A 21,604-nucleotide genomic window follows, 5' to 3' on the forward strand; every position below is an offset into this window, starting at 1 on the left:
CTGGGTGGAAAACTGGGTGATTCCATAGAATTCTGCATTGTCAAATGTGATACCACACACCCTTCCTCCATCCGTCTTCAGGAGATGGGAAAAATTCTTCCCTGGAGAAACTAAAGCCATTGACTTAAAAGACAGAAAAGAAATAACTGGGGAGAAGAGGAAAGCTTTAAAAATACATACTTCTTATTCTCAGTGAGATAGTGACAAGATTCTCTAAAAATGGAACAATTTGTGAGCTCTCTTAGAAATTAGAATTATTACTATTTTTAATGTTTATGAAAGTCAACAAAATCTCCCAGAAAGGAGAACAAAATGAGAAAGGGATTGAATGGGAAAATTGGAGCATGAGTCTAGAAGTAGCTCTAAAATCAGACTAATTCCTAAAAGAGAGAATGGAGAAATCAGAGGGGATGATTTGGAGACAATTTATAAAAGACACCATTTTCCAGGTTGAAAGGGCCACTGAGTCCCTGGTTGAGGGGGAAAGGCTGAAAAGAAGGGTCTACATAGTGAGATTACTGAACTCTTGGAGAAGACCCTCAAAGTTTGCAGAAAGACAAGGGATGTAACATACAAAGTCCTGGGAAGCAGGACATCATTCAACTTTTCACTGCCTATTTGAAGCCAGAAGTAATGGCTGTCAATGCCTGCAAAATTTGGAGAAGTATTCTCTATGGAGAAATCGATATCTGGCCAAACCATCAGTCAAGTGTGAGAGTAGAGCCACAGCATTTCCAGATGTGGAGAATCTAAAAATAATTACCTCAGATTCATCCTTTACTGGAAAGAGATTGAAAGATGGTCTCCACTTAAAACAGCAAGGAACCAGGAAAAAAGAAGCTATGGATTCAGGAAAGAAGGTAATAAAGCAGTGAAAGTTGTCTCTAGGATGAAGATACTGGGGGATATCCAGGCTGGGAGCCACAGTCCAGATCGAAAAAGGTTTAATAAAAATAAAAAGGAACAGGTTGATGATCTGACATGCCTGATCATGGGGAAAATTACATGGGGAGGGAATATACAGGGCGGTTTGAAAGAATGGGGCAGCTCAACTGGGTTGGGGGAGAGGGGAGCAGTCACAGAAGACCAAAAAATTTATTATTAACCTCCAGGAAAAACAAAATGTTTTACAAGGAAAGATATAAAATCAAGGAAAACCACTTTTGTAAGGAGCGGACATTATTTAAGTAGTCAGAAAGACAAAATCTTTGAATATGGAGTTAAGTTAAAAATTTGATCTAAGTACATATGGATTTGGGGGGAAGGGAAGAGAGGATAAAGGAAAAGAGAGTCATCATCGTGCATGGTAGGAAGCCAATGGCTAATGTGTAAGGAGCTGTCTCTTGGGGTTGAGTTGGGTCAGGGTAGTTGAGGGGGGCAGGGTGTCAGAAAAAGCTAGGAACACAAAAATACCCTTTTTAATGATAAGGCTTTTGAAAGATTTAAATTTGAGCATATATTATTATTTTGATATAAAGAACATAAGCTCTTGAAAATGCTGAACCGAAGAAGGACACAAGCACAACCCAGTAACACACTTCCAAGAAAGTCTCAACCAGGATGGCAACATTAGCACTTTTGTATAATTGTGCAAACCTTTATAAATGTTTACTGTTCCCTTGCACAAACCATATCTACTCATCTTGTTCACATGGATTTCCTCACAAAGGCTGTCAAATGCTACATGTGTGACATGCCTCCCATCTACCAGCCTGGGAAGCCTACCATAAAAGGAAATAGTGCTCTGGGGGAAATTAGAGAACATGAGGTCATTAGTGCTTTTTCCAGATAAAAGTTCCCAAAATAACTGCTCATGGTCTGTTTTAAAATTCTGCCCAAGGTCCTCTTACAACTCACCCCTTTCTGTATAAGATCCACAGTCTTCTCCTTTTGTGAAAATCAGATCATCTGCTCAAACCCAGACATCCATTTATCTTAGGGTATATTACATATTTAAACTAAAAAAAAAAAAGGAATTCCTGTGGCAAATATTCCAAAACAGGTTTTTCATTAAAGCACTGTGGAATTCCCCTACCTTTGTAGATTCCATTCCAGCCCCCAAGTAGCGTGTCTTCTAAACTAGCCTCCAAAAACGCGCCATGATCCGAGGCAAAATACACAAGTGTGTCCTTGGTCAAGCCTTCCCTGTCAAGGATATCGAGAACTTTGCCTACAGAAGGAAATCAAGGAATAAAGTGAAGAGGGCAGCCAGGAGGGTCAATTGTGGAACTGTGTTGGGCAATAGCATTCCTTTGTATCTTTATTTATATGTCCACAAAGGGTTGAATGTTGCATTCAACAAACTGGACTGGACATGTTTGCTTTCCTGCTGACCTGCAAGCTAATGGTTTTCAGAAGCTGTTCAGTGTCGATCTAACAGTTTAGCATGTTGAGTTTGATGAGCTTCACTGAAGATGCATGTTGAGTTTGGTGGCATTTGGGGGAACTCACCCACAATCCAGTCCATTTCCTCCACATTATCTCCATATAAGCCATGTCGGCTTCTCCCGAGAAAGTTGTCTGTTGTTGGAAGAGGCGCGTGAACTTGCAAAAGTGAAAGGAAAAAGAGGAAAGGTCTCTGCTTGTTTCTGAAAAGGAGAATCCAGACATAAGATCATTAAGCATTCTATTTAAAAAATGGTTTTAGCAAGCTGGAAACCACTTTCTCTAAAAGAACTTCAGCTAGAACATATGTATTCTTAAATAGGTTACTTTTTTCTTGGAAGATTCTTAAGATCCAATGATAATAGGTCAAATCTAATTGCAAAACCCTTTCCTCTTTGTGTCTGTATGTATAGATTCCTGGAGTTTGATTACTCGAGTGAACTCAAGGAGACAGCATCTGCAAGAAAATGGACCAAGTTCAATACTTGGATAGACATTAACGGTAAATTATCCAGGTGGTTAAATAGTTCAATACTCTTAAAACCCATTTCTTGGGATCTCTATCCTCATGCTTCCTAATATCTTCTTGACATGAGGCTCTGAAATTATAAGCAACTTATGAAAAATGAATGTCAATCGAGCTGGCAGAACACACCACAAATTGTGGGAACTGAGCATTCCTTTCTATGAGGATGCATAGCTTAGGAGGAGGTGTATGATTGGGAAAATGCACCAGTGTGGAAAAAAAAAAGTACTCCGTGAGGAGGGAATGCCTTTTATTGAATGATACCTGCACATTTCTTCATGTGATGTTGGCACAAGAATGTCATCATTAAAGAAATTGCAACTTTTTTGCAGATTATTTCTACAGAAAAAAATGACTACAGTTTCAACATATTTACTTGAACTTCAGATTCAAGGTATCTGTGAATCCAATTCAATGGTAAACTTTCAAACAAATTATGAGCAAAAATGATACAGAATTACCAAGCACATTAAAGAATCCCCAACAGCGTTAACACTTTAAAAATAACATTGGGAGTAGGGAAGGATATTTATATGTAATTGCTTAATTATGCATAAAGTATCTCTTGTAATATTCTCATGAAACTGATAAATGTGTTGCCTCTGGAATGGCGAATGTGTGGCTGAGAATGGAGATATTTCACTATGCTTGCTTCTGAACCTCTGAATTTCAAAGAACATAGTACATATAATTCCTCTTTAAGAAATAAATGCACAATTTTACAGGAAAAAATAATTTAGAAGAGCAGATTTGAGTATCTTTTTGGTAAACACATCTTGTATTATTTTAAAATGTAATTATCTACCTATTGCCATCTGCACCTCCAGGTGATATGATGTACACTTGAAGATAATCTTTTTTTTTAAAAAAAAAATCATTTTAAAAATACAAGATGGGATTTTTTCAAATTAGGAAAAAAAATAGTTCATAATTTTGAATCTAGAAGCATGCATGCCATTATATTTTCTGTTATTCTTAAGAAAAACCATGCTCAACTATTGCCTTCCTTTACAGAGGAAGATCCTGAGGGTCTGAAAGGACACCTGTCCAGAAATGGAAGAAGGTTTTCTAACATCATCAGTTGGTGGAAATGACTGATCCAAATGGCAACTCTAGACTCTGATGAAGTTTGAATGATCCAGGATGTTCCTATGTTTTCATCAGTCAATTTCCAAGATGCGTCAGGGACCATTCAGACAGAATCAAGCCAGGTGAATATTAGTTGTGTTTGGTATCATGCAAAGAACTACAATCAGAAATAAAATGGCTCACTGAGAAGAAAGAAATGAAATATTTTGAGTGTAGATTAAGCACTAAATAGCTTCTTATTTCTCACCTGAATTCTGAGACTATTGAAAAATAATGTAAGAGAGGTAGATGGAAGGTGAAATCTCACTTTTATACTGATATAAGCTAGATTGAAGGATATAGCCTAGATTGAGAGCCAAATGAGCTTGCTCACTGAACATCAAAACTAGACAAACATACACACCAGCTTACAGAAAATGCTGAACCACTTCAGGCTTTCTCTGACAAGGGCAGAAACTTTATGATTAAACTCACAGTACAGAAAACTTGCTATCTATGGGCATTCTGGTTTCTCAAGTGGACAGGATTGTTGAGCCAAGCAAGCCCAGCTTATTCTTCTCAATTTTACCAATCAAAGAAGTGCCTTCACTCTCCCTGGAGTGAGTAAAAGGTGGAGAGATGAGGGATTACATTCACTGAATTTCATTCTAATGGAAAGAAACATGAGGCATTGTAGGAAAGCATTTTCCCAATATTCTCACCCTCCCAGGACCTCCCTCCCACATGAGCTGTCTTGAGAAGACGTGTGGGAAAGACTGAAAATTTCCAGGTGTTTATAAAAAAAAGTGTCACCATCGTGGCAAAAAAAAGTTTCTAAGCTCTCTGAAATTAGGGTGTATCTTAAATCAATCGCATCTTAATGGCTGTCAACTGGAAAACACCGATGAAGAGTTGTCTTGTCTAAGTAAAAACAAAGAGAAAAGAAAATGAAACATTCTCTGAGGTTCCTTCTCTGCTTTCCCAAATAATAATCAGAATTCATGGTGTCGGTTGCTACCTTTCAATAAATGACAGCGCTTCCCTCAGGATGAGATGGGTGGTTCTCTCTAACGCCATCGACTGCTCACACGCTTGGTGGTTTCTCATCAGGATGCAGTTCCAGTGCCTCAAACATCCGTAGCTGGAGTACCAGGAGATGAAATAGAGGAGCACGCAAACGGCAAAGCAGGTGATGACCTTCCACGGGATGGGGAGAATACGCACGAGCTTGCCAAGGGTCAGGAGGAGCAGCAGAAGGCTTAGCATCCGTGTGTAAAACCAATGCTCAGCTCTCTGGGCTCGGCATATCTGACTGTGCCTGGTTCCACAGTCGAGGAGCAACGTCAGAGGCATGCCGTAGAAATAGTCAAATCCGTGGTTGAGAGGGTGATGGCAGTGGTCACCGCGGGTTTCACAGCTCACGCCCAGATGCCACTTCCCTGGGCACGGAAGGAAGAGTTGAAGGAGACAAAACATTTGAATGGTGTTTATCAAATGGTTAAGCCAAGAAAATCCTTTGCTACATGAGGAACGATGATAGGATGTTTGATGAGCTTCCGACAAAGTTCTCTGATTCCGTTGGGTGGCTTGCGGAAGTTCTGGTTATGGCGAGCCATAGATCGCTAGCCACTAACCGAGCAAAGTTAGCAGGAAGATGTGCACACTGCGTTGCAATGGGCAAAAGCTCGTGGTTTAGGGTTCCATTTAAAAAAAAACACATTAAACATCTTATTCTACTCATTTGACTCTTTATGTGAAATATGTTCATCTTGGTCAATGGGGTCCACACTGATTCTCAGCATAAACATGCAACTGATTTAGTATCTGATTTATATTATAAGGGGAGTCGGGACTCAGAGTAGTGGTTACCTTTCCATTTGCATGATATGTGATCAGTTTTTATTTTTGCAAGCCATTTCACATGCATTGTGGCACTTGCACTTTCTGACATCTTTCTGAGATGGATATCAACCATTGTCTTCCTTTACAGAGGAAGATCCTGAGGGTCTGAAAGGACACCTGTCCAAAAATGGAAGATGGTTTTCTAACATTATGCCCTAGGCTCAGTAACTTTTTATGGAATTAAAAGACTGCCTTTTCTTTTTCCTTAAGGATGCTAGGATGGATTTTCTACCTCTGGTGGAATCCATTTGAAACTCCCCCACTACTGTTCCTACAATTGGAGACATCCTGACATTCAATTCTTTCCTCATCACGTCCTTTACACAAGCATATTTAAATTCCCCCTGCCTCTCATCATAATCTCTTTTAGATTTTATCTTTATTAAGAAGAATTACCCAACATGGGGGGAAAAAGCAAAATGATGACTGCATGCCTTTCATGCATCATAGGGGATGATTGTTTAACAGTCAAGGATGATGGTTTTTTTAGGGCAGTGTCCATCAAACTTTGAGTGGGTATCAAAATCACCTGTGGGCTTATGAAAAGACAGACTTAAGGCCCCACGTCAGAGATCCTAGAAGTTCAGCAAACCTGGAGTGACCGCGAGAATTTGCATCTCTAACAAGTCCCTAGGTGATGATGGAGCTTGCTGACCTGGGGACCACACTTTGAGAAACACTGCTCTCAGGAAGTGCCTTGATTTGACTTAATATTTACTATGAATTCAGATAAGAAGTTAGATTTAGCCTGTAGAAGAAGACCTGTATATTGCAAATGAATGAAGTCTCATAGGAAAGCTACCACAAGATTATGGTTTTATCGTCTGTAGAACATTAACCCATTTTGTATCTAACTTTGCAATCTCCTACGAACATTCTTTCTCTCATAGATGATATATTCTTTAACCACTACAAAACTTGTTTTCAGTACAATGCAATTCTATACTCTCCTAAACTCCTTTTTGCCACATTCATCATCCTGCTAGTCCCTCATTGATAAGTCACTTTATCTTTTCATGAGAGTCATGTTTTCAACTTTAAAATTCAGAACTTGATGCTTTCTGTGTCCACAGTTGCTGCTTTATACCACACGCTCATTTTCTCCAACTGGCATCACTTCTACAAGCCACTCACTGTATCAGGAAAACTCTCTCTGCCTCCCAGGTATCACACTAGCCTTATCCCCTTCTATCCTTCAGCTGCTCAAAGCACCCGGTGACTTCCTAATTTAAACCAGAACTTGTTGGCTTGGAAGCAAGCCAAGGCCCCTTTTAATCACCACTCTTCTCCTGCCAAAGTTACATCTTACTGTTCCCAGAGAAAAGCTGCTTTCCCTGAGCTCTCCTGAATCTGGACAGCCTCTCATTTGCTCATGTTGTTTCCTCAATTTTCAAGAGCATTCCAGCTCATCTACTTCAATGCCTTGTCCATTGATCCTTTACGATCTTAGGTGCAATCTCCCAAGAAAACTTCCTCCCAAGAAAACTCAAAAGGCTGCTGCCAGTTTCTGCAGCCTTTTAAGATGCACTAGGTCAGCCTCGGGGCTCTGACCCTTCCATGTTATTTTCTTGGAACCTGAAGCTTCTTAAGGGCAGGGGACATTTCTTCTACACTTTTGCTATTCTTTATAATTCTAGTATAGCCCTGGAAACATATTAGGTGATCTGATGAAGCCAAGCAAATACTTTCAAACTTTATAAATCAAATGAATGGAGTATTAGATCAGCACATTTTCATTGGAGATATAAACTTTGGGCACCTTTTTTTCCTACACACTAGTTTTTTATGTCTTTGTGTTGGAATTCTATATTTTTAGTTAATTTTTATACAGGTTATAGTTGCATAATTCCATTTAAATGCCTAGAACATCAGTCTAATTGGTGACTTGATGACATACTGGTATAGATCCAATAGTGTTTTTTTTTTAAATTCAGTTTTATTGAGATATATTGACATACCATCATACAATCATCCATGGTGTACAGTCAACTGTTCATGGTACCATCATATAGCTGTGCATTCATCACCCCAATCTATTTTTGAACATTTTCCTTACACCAGAAAGAATCAGAATAAGAATAAAAAAAGAACACCCAAATCACCCCTCTATACCACCCTATTTTTCATTTAGGTTTTGTCCCCATTTTTCTACTCATCTATTCATACACTGGATAAAGGGAGTGTGATCCACAAGGTTTTCACAATCACACTGTCACCCCTTATAAGCTACATTGTTTTACAATCCAATAGTGTTTTGTTCCTTAGATTGACATTCAAAGTTTAATTAAACTATCACAATTTTAAGTACTGATATATAAATACCCCATGTTACAATTCAGGAGTAATCCACTGGAAGACATCCATTGGGATCAATTTCTTTTCAGTAAGAATGCATGTACAAGAACTAAATGAAGAATGGGATGGGATGGGGGACGAATGTTTTAGATATTCTTTTTTACTTTTATTTTTATTTCTTTTGGAGTAAGGAAAATGTTCAAGAATTGATTCTGGTGATGAATGCACAACTATATGATGGCACTGTGAATAACTGACTGTACACTGTGGATGATTGTAGGGTATGTGAATATATCTCAATAAAACTGTGTTTTAAAAAATCAGCAAAATTAGCTAAGCACTAAAAGTCTCTGAATAATTTCCCATGCCCCTCTCTGCACTTTAAAAAATCTTTCTTTAAAAGCAATTCTTCATTTTAGGTATTTGTTTTTACTTTTATTTTTACTTTTTTTTATTTTTTGGAGTAAGGAAAATGTTCAAAAATTGATTGTGGTGATGAACGCACAACTATATGATGGTACTGTGAACAATTGACTGTACACTGCAGATGATTGTAGGGTTTGTGACTATATCCCAATAAAACTGTTTTTTAAAAAGAATGCATGTACCCACTCTTTATATAACTTTCAGAAGTTTCTAAATGCTCTTTCCACCATGGTATCACTTGCCCTAGTCATGTTTGAGTGGGGGGTTGGTAATAACTCCCTTTGCTAGCGTATATTTGGAATGCAATGGCAAATAGTAACCATAGCAGTTGGGTACCTACCCACCAGCCCTGTGGCATAGCCTTGCCGTTGCAGTATCTTGGCGAAGGTGGTTTCATTGGGAGGCAGTCCCCCAGAGGCAGCTGTCCAAAGTAACACTTGGGCTTCAGTTTCCGACGCCATCCCTGAATGTAGCAACAAAGGGAAACAATGTGAAATGAAAGCTCTAAACTCTAGCTCATCTTCCTTTACATGTCTAGGCTTTGGCATAAAAACAGATAACCCAAGGTATCTTTTTTTTTTTTAATTGTAGAACCTTGTTCAGTGCTCCATACCAGCGTTTTTATTTTTGTTTTCAGTGATGGGCATTGTAGACAGAAGATCCCAGGGGAAACATTGAGGGGAATCCATTGCCTGTACCCACCCAGAGGTCAATTTCCCTTTCTACGGCAATGACTGGTTTCTTTGGAACCTCCTGGTCTCCACTCCTGGGCCATGGGGTTTGGGTGGAACTAAGCCATGGACAGTAAGTGGGAGGCTTGGGGCCACAGAGAGTAGTGGATAGAGGTGCATGCACCCCAGTTTATTCTAAGGGACTTGATTCTGAGGATCAGGTCACAGAGTGGATAAGCTCACCTTTCCCCCATGACTTTAAGTAGGCAAATAAATAACCCTTTATTAGCTGGTGACCATCCACCACCATGGAGGAAGGGCTTTCCCTGGGAACAAAGCCAAACCAAGACAGACCAAGGTGGAGAGGTGGGTCATCCTTGAATCTCCAGGTAGCCAACCATGCCCAGTGCTAGAACCAAACCTGAGCATTTCAGTTACACAGACTAATAGCTACCTGTCCCCAATCCCCCATTTATGTTTCTTTGCTTCAGACACTGCATAGGCTGGATAATGCCATCTCCAAGAGGACAACATCTCTATCCCAAAAACTTGTGATTATGCTGCTTTATGTGGCAACAGGGACTTTTCAGGTGTGATTAAGTTAAAGGATTCTGAGATGGGAGATTATCCTAGAGTAACTGGGTGGGACTAATGGGTTCACAAGCATCCTCATAAGAGGGAGGCAGGAGGGTTAGAGTCAGAGAAGGAGATGTGACAATGAAAGCAGAGGTGGAGAGAGATGTGAAGATGGAGGAAATGGTCATGAGCCAATGAATGCAGGTGATATCTAAAAGCTGGATAAGGCAAGAAAACAGATTCTCCCCTGAAACCTGCCATCACCTTGGTTTCAGTCTTCTGACCTTGTTCCAAAACTGTAAGAAAATAACATTGTGGTATTTTAAATCAATAAGTTTATGGTATTTGTTATAGCAGCGATAGGAAACTAATACAGACACTGTCTTGAGTTTTCGGCTGCTTATGGCTGGAAAAATCCTAACACAGAGAGCAAACTGTGAAGGTGAAGAACAGGACAAATCCCAGCACATGGTGAGCTTTGCTGATGAAGTGAAGAAGCATGTTGCATTTAGTTATCTTGTGGCCCTGCTATACGTCAATGGAAGGAGCCATCCATGAGATTGGAAATGACTGCTATGAGCTGTGTGATGAGCAGATTGAGGGGTCTGTCCCAATTCGGCTACCTAACATGGGGACCCCAATTCACCAGGAACATACCACCCCAAGATCCAAGCCTTCTTCTGAACCCACTTGTGAGGATGGTAAGGTCTGAGCAAAGGAGGGGAAACAGCTACATTTACTGATAGTCTTATTATTATAAGATTAAGTATTTAAAAACCTGATCGGATGGGGTATCTGCCCGTTAAGAAGGCTGCCCGGCTCGGGGTGCAGACGGAAGCAGCAGCTAGATGCTGGGTCAGACGCACACCTTCCCTTGCAAGTCGATCAATATTCGGGGTCCTGAAACAGAGAGGTGCAAAAAGTGAGAAGCACAGCTGGGACTGGTAGACAATGATCCCATGGCCAAGGAGGGGGTGGGTGGTGTGGAGAAAGCAGGACCCCATGGCCACGCAGCCCTTGATCACCTGAGTCACCGGTCATGTGATTGAAGAGGGAAGTCAGGGATGTCTTTATATCAATTTTCCCCTATGGAACTGGCCAGTCTGAAAGTCTTGCTCCATCAGACATCCTTCCCCACCCATTTTTAGTGTCTATAGCCACCCTCTGGCTAACGTCTCTTGCCAAGTGTTGGGTTTTCAAACATAGGATGTGAGTGCAAAGAAAATTGACTCCAAATGGAAAACTCAATGCTTGAAAAAGATGCAGAGTTGCTGAGTCATTAAAAGGGATGTGTTGGCTCCCAGGGGTATAAATCTCCCTGGCAATGTGGGACAGGACTCCCAGGATAAGCCTGGACCTGGCATCATGGGATTGAGAGAGCCTTCTTGACCAAAAGAGGGAAGAGAAATGAAACAAAATAAAGTTTCAGTGGATGAGAGATCTCAAACAGAGTAGAGAGGTCATTCTTAAGATTATTCTTGTGCATTATGTAGGTATTCCTTTTCAGTTTCTAATATATTGAAATAGTTAGAAGGAAATACCTGAATCCGTCGAACTGTAATCCAGCAGACTTGATTCTTGATGATGAGTGTATAACTACATAGCTTACACTGTGTGACCATGTGATTGTGAAAACCTTGTGACTGACACTCCCTTTATCCAGTGTATGGGCAGATGAGTAATAAAAAATGACTACATATATATATATATATACACACACACATACATATACATACACACACATATAATTGGGGGTAAGGGGTATGGGATGTGTTGGATGTTCTTTTTCATTTTTATTTTTTTTCTTTATTTTGGAGTAACGAAAGTTTTAAAAATTGATTGTAGTGATAAACGCACAACTACATGATATGAGCCGCTGATTGTATACTTTGGATGGATTGTATGGTGTGTAAATATATCTCAATAAAATTGCATTAAAAATAAAATAAAAGGATGTGTGAGAACCTCTGAGCTCTTGGCCAAAAGCATTTGATGAATAGAAATATGGATGTCTCATGACAGCCAAACAATAGGAGACATCATCCCCAGGAAATATTGGCACAATGGGGATTTCAAAAAAGAACAAAGCAAAGCATTTTGATGCCCCTGGGAAAATGGATAGAACCTTATGCATCTTTGTTAAATGATCTGCTTTATGAACTTTCTGAAGCTTCAACCATGATGGGAAAGATAACGTATTGAATTTTTGTTGAAAAAAATATGCCTAAAAAGGCAAACCTTGTTTAATCCTGTGCTCATTTGAAGAATTTCCATATGATGACAACTATAAACTAAAGTTTGTTCAATGTAAACCAAAACAGACTAATTTTCCTAAAACTCTTACATCACCTTTCAGGGTGAAGTTTCTCGTGGACATTGGTGCAAACTTGACTCTAAAACTTTTGCCCCTCTTTGTGATGGATTGCATCCACTGCCCCATTTTGTATGAAGCATAGTTCTCAGTCAACGAGCACCTGAGGAAAGGATCTCAGAGTTGACAAACCTTGGTTTAAACACCTACTGACGTGTTGGCTGGGTGAGGGGAGTAAGTTATTTGGCTGTTAGAATCCATTTCTACAACATGTGGATACCACCAAGTACTTCTCAAAGTTGTTTTGATTTTTAAGACAATGGATGTGAAAGTAAACCTACAAAAGACTCAACAACATTAGTTGGATATAAATTTGAAGACAAACAAACAACAATTTCAAACCAGAGTAATATAGAAAGGTGACACTGAGCCTGTTGACTATTTGTGTGGTGTTCCTGGTTTGTCCCATGGAGAGGAGAGTGGACAGGTAGTTTTCCTGCTACCCCATCCCAGGATTTACCAGTCCTTGTAGGAATCATAGGACTTCAGAGCTGGATATCATCTTATGGATAAGGCAAGACAAACCTCCCTCTCATGGATGGAAAACCCTTAGCTCAGATCTGGGCCTACTATCTCCACTTCCAGGGGCTTTTTCACTGTTCCTGAGCTGTTTACTCAGAAATTGTCATCATAAAGGGACATTTAGGAGCTTTCTTACAACCAAAAATCCAAGAAGGTTGCCGTTCTGGTTGGTATCATCAACACAGCACATTCTTGGACCTCAATAACCACATCAAATATTCTTTATTGCAATCAGTAATTGTTAGTAGCTAAACATTGCAGATGACTTAAGAATTTGCACTCCTCTCCTGACCTTACCAGAATTCTAAAATTTTAAGCATCAATATCACAGTTCTAATGTGTTACTGAAAGGCTACCAATTTTCAGAAAAATCTCCCAAGTCCAAAGTTCCCTAAATGCATTCTGGCATTTTTCATTAGCAAAATGAATATTCTTTTTGAATATTCTAATTTGAAAAAGTTCAAAATACCCTTGAATCTATCATAATCTGTGAATGCTTCTTTAATTGATATATTCATTCAAAGAAATTATTCTGAAGACTTTCAATGCATCCTCATCAGTCTATTTGGCTCTAGTTAGCAATGACTTCTAAAAAAATCATTCAAGAACATTTCCTTCAATAGAATATCAACCCTAGGCTTTCACCCAAAGCCAAGGTTATGTCAATGTCAAGGGCATGTGCTGGTAAAGGTGAAGGTCATGGAAGCCAAGTGTCCATTCGCTGCTGAAGTACTTCTCTTTGGACTCTTTGAACATGTGCAATGAAAGTGCCATAAGCACAAAAGGCCTCAGAATTCGCCGAAAGTCTAATTACTTCTTTATTGTGGCATACCCTTAACCACAAAGAAACTCACCAAAATTGAAACTCATATTTGGATTTGGTAAAACAAGCAAGCCAGAGAACTAATGTTTTCTCAGATTTGAAGTGACACCTCCATCAATCTTTAAAGCAAAATTCACACATACAAATTGAGAACCAAAAATCTCTTACAAAATACCAGCTCTGTGAGGTAACTGCCCCATCAGTCCCATAACTGTCAATATTGCTAGGAATTTTTAAACTCCATGTTTCTCTTTCCTGACCCTGTTGACATGCAACAGAATCTTCTCTTTAGCCAAGGAGGGGCAGGAGGCAAACTCCAGCTGAATTTCTTTTGTGGTTTGTATATTTCTTGTAAAGAGCTCAGGTTTATTGGAATTAAAGGAAAAGAGTAAACATTTGCATTATATATGGATTCTATATTCTTATTCTTGCACCATGTTTATGGAACATTTGGTAACCAGTCCTACTATTTTAGGAAATCTCACATTTGAGTTTACAAAATAGGCCCTTACCGTAACGTAGTATTTCCATAGCAGCCGACATCTCCAATTCCTAAGTCATCTGCCAGGATCAGTACGATGTTTGGTTTAGTGGGAATTTCCAGGCTTGTCTGAAAACTCAGGCATAAAACTAGAACTCTCAGCCAATAGTTACTGAAAAGAAAGGCACAATATAAAACAGAACATGGTATTTCCCAAGGGAATTCATTTAAAATGTAGGCTTATTTTTCAGTGTCTCTGAATATCTGTATTGCAACATTTAATTTCCAATGATTCTTTGTGTGGTCACTAATGAATTCTCACAATTCACAGAGGGATAAAGATTGCTTTCATTTTACATGTTAGCTACAAGTTTACTGCTTTATTTTCCATTGCATTCCTTGGGCATAGCTCTCAAGACAGCCACCAATGATTCTTGTTTGCTATTCACCCTTCTGAAGATCCTTCTGTTTTAATTTGCTAAAGCTGATGAAATGCAATATACCAGAAATGGGTTCGCTTTTACAATGGGGATTTACTAACTTACAAGTTTACAGTTCTGGGGCCATGAGAATGTCCAAATCAAGGCATCAACAGGTGATGCTTTCTCTCCGAAGTCCAGCTACCAGTGATCCTCAGCTCCTCTGTCACCTGGCCAGGAACATGGTGGCATCTGCTGGTCTCTCCCTTCTCTCCTGGGTTTCGTTGCTTCCAACTTCTGGCTTCAGTGACTTCCTCTCTGTTTTCTGTGTGTCCTTCTTGTTCAGCTTCTCTGGGGGCTTTTTTTCTGTCTTCTCTCTGTCTTTTATCCTCTTATAAAGGACTCCAGTAAGAGGATTGAGACCCATGCTGAATGAGGTGAGTCACATCTCAACTTCAGATCCTACTTACAATGGGTCCACACCCACAGGAATGGGTTAGCTTTAAGAACATGAGCTTTTTGGGGGTATGTAAAGCCCCCAAACCATCACACCCTCCCATGATGCAAAGGACTGATCTCTGTGACCAATAGGATGTTCTGGAAATAGTGATATGTGACTTCGGATGCTTGGTGATAAAGACCTTGTGCTGTCTTGGATGGCTGGGGAAAGCCAGCTGCCATGTTGGAAGGCAGCCCAATGGAGACGTCTACAGGGAGAGAAATGGAAGTCTCCTGCCCACAACCAGCATTAACTTGCCAGGAGCATAAGGAGGCAAATCCGCCAGCCCCCATCAAGCCTTCAGATAACTACAACTTGAAGGGAGATGCTCATTCAGGAATGTGACATTTCGTAGGCAGGAGTGTGAGGGTACCACCATGGCAGCGAATCCTCCAGCCATCACCCGTGAAGACTTCAGATAACTGCAACTTGAAGGGAAATGCTGAGCCAGACGACCCACCTAAGTCGCTTCCAAATCCCTGCCCCACAGACAATGTGTGCAATTATAATTGTTTATTTTTAAGCCACTACATTTTGGAATCATTGGTTACACAATCATAGACAATAAACCTTTCCATTAATTTATATGCATATACACCCTCCTGCTTGCACCACCAATATTTATGGAGCTTATACTACATGAAAGAAACTGTTCCAGGGAACAGCTTATCTTATCCCCCTATTAATGAGGGTCTTGTGATAACTACTATGCCATTTAAGTAATGAATACAAACTGGAGGTTTCCTGTTAAACAGGGTGAATGGATCATGTGCTTTCAACTCTGTTTTAATTTACCAGCTGCTGAAACAAATGGCATACAAGGGTATGGCTTAACGACAGGAATTTGTTGACTCATAGTTTCAAATGCTAGAAGGCTGGCTTCCTCCAAGGGGCAGAATCTTTGGAGTACTTGGCTTTTCCATCACATGGCAAAGTACATGGTGGTATCTTCTCCTTTCTCTTCAGGGTTCCATTGACTCCCAGCTTGGGCTCTTCCCTGTGGCTTCTCTTTCCATGTCCAATTTCCTTTGCTTGTAAGAACTCAACTATGTGTTTTAAGACCCACCCCATTTCAGTTCGAGCACCTTAACTAATGACCTCATCAAAGGTCCTATTTACAAATGGGTCTACACCCACAGGAGCAGGGGTTGGGAGCTGAGCTTTTCACTTATGAGGGACATGATCCAATCCCCAGAAAACTCCTAGTAAAGGAAGAATAGACAATAGGACATGTAAGATTTTGGTAAATTTTGGAAGATGGACACTGTTTTCGTTTCCTGACCGCTAAAACAAATACAGTACAATGGGTTGGATTATCAATAGGGATCTATTGGCTCATGGTTTTCAGGCTTGGCAAAGTTCAAAGTAGGGGTGACATCAAGGCGATGTTTTCTCCCAGAAGACTGTGGCATTCTGAGATCAGCTGCGGGAGACTGTTAGTCCTTGACTTTCTATCACTTGGCAATGTGCATGGCTGTGTTTCCTAGTTTTTACTTTCTCTTCCAGGTTCAGTTGACTTCTAGCTTCTGGCGACTCTGTTGCTTTCTATCTGTGTGTCTGAGTTTCATTCCCCTAATAAAGGACTCCAGTAATAGGATTAAGACCCATCCTGATTGAAGTGGGCCACACCTTAACTGAAGTCACCTCATCAAAAGGTCCTACTTACCATGGGTGCATACCCACTGGATGGAGTAAGTTTAAGGGCATGCTTTCTTGGGGTACACAGGCTCAGAAGTAGAGCTATGATAAGAAGCTACACCCAAAGAGAAATGAAAACATGAGAATTATCTACAGGAAAAAGGAAATTGAGCAGAAATAAAGGAAAGCAATCATTATCCATTCATTCATTGGTTCTGATGTGAACACTATAGATGTCATAATAATGTGAACATATATTATATATTTATCCAAATATTTTATATGCTACATTGAAGAATGGTGGTGGGGGGGTGTTAACTGCCATACAGGAAGTCAGGAAATAAGATCTAAGTTAATAAAATAAGACGTTTTGTTAAAGGCTGATGAGGCAGTGGCTTGCTGTATTTCACTATAAGTCTTTAGATAACTGTTTCTTTTTTTTAAATTCCAAATTTGTATTACTTTGGCAAACTATTTAAAAATAAAAACAAATTCAACAAAAATCTGCAGGAGAGACAAAAAAGAATATGAAAGGAAGAAATAGACTGAGTAGGAGAAATAAAAATGAAGAAAATGTGAGGAAAAAGAGAAGAGGGTAATGGGAAAAACATAATGAAATGTTGGAATAGCAAGTAACATGAGAAAAAGAAATGGATTAAACTACTGAATTACAGATTAGACAGCAGAGTACAAGAATAAACCTTATAAACTGGAAAAAGTTATTTCAGGTAAATGATTTGCTTTTGATTGAAGAGCTGCCTAGTTTGCAAAAGAGAAGATACAATTTAAACTTTAGAGTATTTTACATAATGGGTGTGGATTTTTTAGTAGGAAAATGTGTATCATTTGAGAGACAATTTCATAAACTCAATCAGTTCATTATTTTATGACACTAATCACCTAACTGATTAAGCTGTAATAGTCTAATTACAGTATAATGACAAGAAAATAAACTCAAACTTACATGTACATCTATGTCAGATCTTGTGATGGTTAGTTTCAAGAGTCAACTTGGCTAGGTGCTGTTGTCCATTTGTTTGGTCAAGTAAGTACTGGCTTGATTGCCACCATGAGGGTAGATCATAGCTGAATTGCATCTACAGTCAATTGATTGCATCTACAATCAACAAAGAAGCTTGCCTTCAGCAATCAGACAAGTCCCCTCATCCAATCAGTTGAAGGCTTTAAAGGGAGAATGGATGATTCCAGCAATCAGAGAGAAGAATTTCCATCTCTTCCTAGGCCACTGTTGACCAAAAATTGCATGCCAGAACCCAGTCAGTTTGACACATAAAATCAACCATCACCTTGGCTAAGGATGATAGGGCTTTACCATATACTTTTTGCCTCAGTCAGAGTTTAGAGGATTTGGGAACTAAAATCAGTTGTTGAAATAAGCATCACATGACTAACTTTGGGAGCTGCTATGGAGCCAACTGGTTTACCTCAGTGAATTCTGGCCTCCATCTAACTCTTCTGACACCACAAAGCTGCTATGGGATTCAAATAAATAATGCTATCAAAGCTCAGAATACAGTGCCTGGCCCAAAGTAAGCAATGAATGAACAGTTGTCCCTCTTTCCTCTTTATTTTTATTTTTATTTTTATTTTTATTTTTGTCTTTATCTTTTATCCATGACAGACAAGTAATTCCTGGGACCACAGAAATTGGTGATCCTTCTCCCTGGCTCCACCCTGCTGTGCTGCAAGCATCCGGTCTCCTTTAAAGTTGTAAACTAACGAATACTCCTGACCAGGATAATATGCTCAGGTACTACGCATTCTGAGACATTTTTATTGGAATACTCTATTGCAAAGGCTGGCAAACTTTTTCTGGAAAGGACCAAGTGGTAAAGGTTTTCAGCTTATAGGATTTTGGTCTCTGTTGCAACCACTGAACTCTGATGTTGTGGTGGGAAAGCAGCTATGGGCAATATGTAAACTAATTGGAATGACTGGGTTCCAATAAAACTGTATTTGCAAAAGCAAGCGTGTGCTGCATGGCTGCCCTTAGCTGTGCGTACCACCTGCACTACTGAATAAAAATATAGACGGAACAGGGTAGCTGGGACAAGAGGCAAAAGATAACCCTGGGGAAGGAGCAAGTTTATGTGGGTGAGAGCGGAGAAGATGAGGTGCTTCTTGGTTTCATAGCTGTCTTGGCTGGCTGTCCTTCATCACTGTGTCTGTGTCTTAAAATGCTCCATATTAAAATAAAAATCACCCCTTCTCCTAACTGAGGCTACCTTGTCTTTCAGTTCATTTCAAGAAAACAAACTCAGATAACAAAGTCTCATAGTTCAAAATCCAAATGGCACTAATGGGTATGTGGTGGCAACTAAATTTGCCCCATTTCCATTCTGAAAAGCAACCACCTTTACTTGTTTGGTAGGCTTTTGTGAACCCTTCCATTGCTGTCCTCTGCACACCTGAGCTCGTTCTTCAGAGTGTGCATGTATGTATGTGTGTGTTATAAACACAAAGGGGGTAGGTTGCAGGTACTTGTGTGCAGCTTTCTCTTTCTCACTAAAGATGTCGTGGCAGAACTGTACCCTATAAGTAAGTGTGATGGGTTGACTCTTGTCTCTCCAAGAATTATACCCAAGTCCCAGAACCTGCAAATGGCACCTTATTGGGAAAATGTGTCTTCACAGTTGTAACCGAAGATCTCCAGATGAGGTCATCCTGGAGGACCCAGGTGAACCCTAAATCCAATGACAAGTGTCTTTCAAAGAGTCAGGAGAGAAGCTAAAAGAGGAAGTGGCTGTGTGAAGACAGAGTCAGCTATAGGGGTGACACAGCCACAAGCCAAGAATGCCTGGGACCACAAGTTGCTGAAAGAGACAAAGGAGGAAACTTTCCTAGAGTCCTTGGAGAGAACGCGGTCTTGATGGCACCCTGATTTCATACTTCTGGGCTCCAGAACTGTGGAAATGATACGGTTCTGTTGTTTAAAGCTGCCCAGTTTGTGATCATTTGATTCAGAAGCTGTAGGAAATGAATACAACATTCTAAATGGCTTCATGCCATGTTTATGAACACTTGGCCCCATTGATGGACATCTGGGATGTGTCCAGTCTTTTGCTAATCTTGACAAGGTCACAATTAAAATCCATATGTGCTGTTCTTAAATTTAATTAATTCCTGTGGGTGTGGACCCATTGGAAGTAGGACTTTTTGATGAGGCTACCTCAGTTAAAGTGTTACCTCCCTCATTTAGAATGGGTCATAATCCTCTTATTAGAGTCCTTTATAAGAGAATAAAATTCAGGCAAAGAGAGAGAAAGCCACAGAAGCAAGAAAGTGAAAGCAATGAAACCTAGAAGACAACGGAGAGACCAGCAGGTGTCACCACACGCCTTGCCATGTGGCAGAGGAGCCAAGGATTGCTGGCAGCCAGTTTTTGGGAAGAAAGCATCACCTCAATGATGCCTTGGTTTGGACATTCTCATGGCCTCAAGCTGTAAGCAAATCAATTTCAGCTGCTTAAAGCCAACCCATTTCATGGCATCTGCTTTGAGCAAACTGGGAAACAAAAACATGGGATCCAGGATTGGGGAGAGGACAGGTATAAAGAACGATTTTGGGACAATTAGGGAAATTTGAATATGTCAGTTATGTGATGTCATTGTTTAATGTTCTGAGTGAGAAAGTTTCAGGGTGACTATGTAGGAGAACATGTTGTCCTTGTATTTAGGAGATGTATGCTAAAGTGTTTACGGATGAAGTGTTATGGTACCTGCAACTAATTCTCAAACGGTTCAGGAAAATTAAGAGGGAAAGAGTGAATGTCAGAAATGTTCTGGAGGTTTGGAACATTTCAAAATACAAAGTAGGGGAGGAATTAAAAAATACATAGGTGTGTGTGTGATTTGATAGCATCCTGTGACAAGGCACCCAATTATCCTCACTCCTGGGTGTGGCCTGAACCCAAGGACTCACCTGTAATCATAATGGAATATTGCAAAAAGCAGTAGGAAGTCACTCCCTTCATTGTGACTTCTTTTTTCTTATACAATCTTTCTGGCTGTTTTAATGCACTTCCTGGCAGAGAATTGCAGTCACCTTCTGGCCAGCAGCCAGCCCAAAACTGAGAGCCTCAGTCCAATAACAAGAGAATAGCTAAGCTCTGTCTGCCACCTCTAAGTCAACTTGGAAGCAGACTCCCACCCTACATAAACCTGACATGCCTACAGCTCTGGGCATGTGTGACTGCAGCCTGAGGAGAGAGCCGAAACCACAATGACTCATCTAAGTCATGCCCTGATTCTTGATCCAAAGAAACTCAGAGATAATAAATGTGTGTTGTTTTAAGTTGCTCCATTTTAGGGTGATTTGTTACACAGCAAGTGATAACTAATACACATTCAAGAGAATCTGAAGGCTCTTGTCCTAGCTTTGGAGCAGTTGGGCAGAGAGGTGGGTATTACTAAATTTTGATATTGGTATTTTTAATTGGATTTGGGCAAACTGTCTTCTGTGGATACCATAAAAGAATGCTTTCCCACACATATCCATCACCAACACAACTTAGCATCAAAATCAAGGCTGTCATTTGCATTTAAACTCTCACAAATGAGGCAACATCTAGGAGGTTCAATGGGGAGTCATGTAACAGTTCCTTGCCAGAAATACCAGTTTTATTGAAATAGAAACATAACCAGCAAATCAGCCTCTCTTACCTGTGATTCTGCAGGTTGTTCATGTTTTTTTGCCTTTTTTTTGGCTGGTGGGCCCAGGCTGGGAAAATCAATACCCTGCAACACAGAACAATATCATCCTCAGTCTTTGTGTTATATATTATGAAATAATATCTTCCTCGCCCCTCCTGGAATTACTGAGTTGGGCAGAGGGGCTAGGTTCAATTTGGGAGCTTTATTCCTTTTGCGTTATTCTGTGGAATTCTGGCGATTTTCCTGAAAGTTTCCAGTGTCTTCCTATTCTAATTGCTGGTCACTTCCTGGCTTCTCTTGTGGCCAGAATGAATGGCAGAAAGGCTACA

The 21,604-nt window shown here is 40.0% G+C and overlaps 1 protein-coding gene across 3 annotated transcripts in view; it reads right to left on the reverse strand.

Annotated features, from left to right (window-relative positions):
• The window catches only part of LOC119525839 (arylsulfatase H-like), a 36,648-nt gene that overhangs the window by 11,769 nt on the left and 3,275 nt on the right, over nt 1-21,604 (reverse strand). For 2 of the 3 annotated variants that reach the window (XM_037824642.1, XM_037824643.1), the window contains exons 2-8: nt 21,285-21,359; nt 14,078-14,218; nt 10,628-10,749; nt 8,943-9,065; nt 4,998-5,418; nt 2,452-2,588; nt 2,036-2,170 (exon numbers count right to left, since the gene is read on the reverse strand). In XM_037824642.1, the coding sequence (XP_037680570.1) occupies nt 2,036-2,170; nt 2,452-2,588; nt 4,998-5,418; nt 8,943-9,065; nt 10,628-10,749; nt 14,078-14,218; nt 21,285-21,307 (1,102 nt within the window). In that variant the 5' untranslated portion in view covers nt 21,308-21,359. Of the gene's footprint in view, nt 1-2,035; nt 2,171-2,451; nt 2,589-4,997; nt 5,419-8,942; nt 9,066-10,627; nt 10,750-14,077; nt 14,219-17,566; nt 17,720-21,284; nt 21,360-21,604 lie in introns of those variants that run through there. The other variant, XM_037824644.1, reaches the window with a different exon arrangement.

Source organism: Choloepus didactylus (assembly GCF_015220235.1).
Source record: "Choloepus didactylus isolate mChoDid1 chromosome X unlocalized genomic scaffold, mChoDid1.pri SUPER_X_unloc1, whole genome shotgun sequence".
Classification (NCBI taxonomy): domain Eukaryota; kingdom Metazoa; phylum Chordata; class Mammalia; order Pilosa; family Megalonychidae; genus Choloepus; species Choloepus didactylus.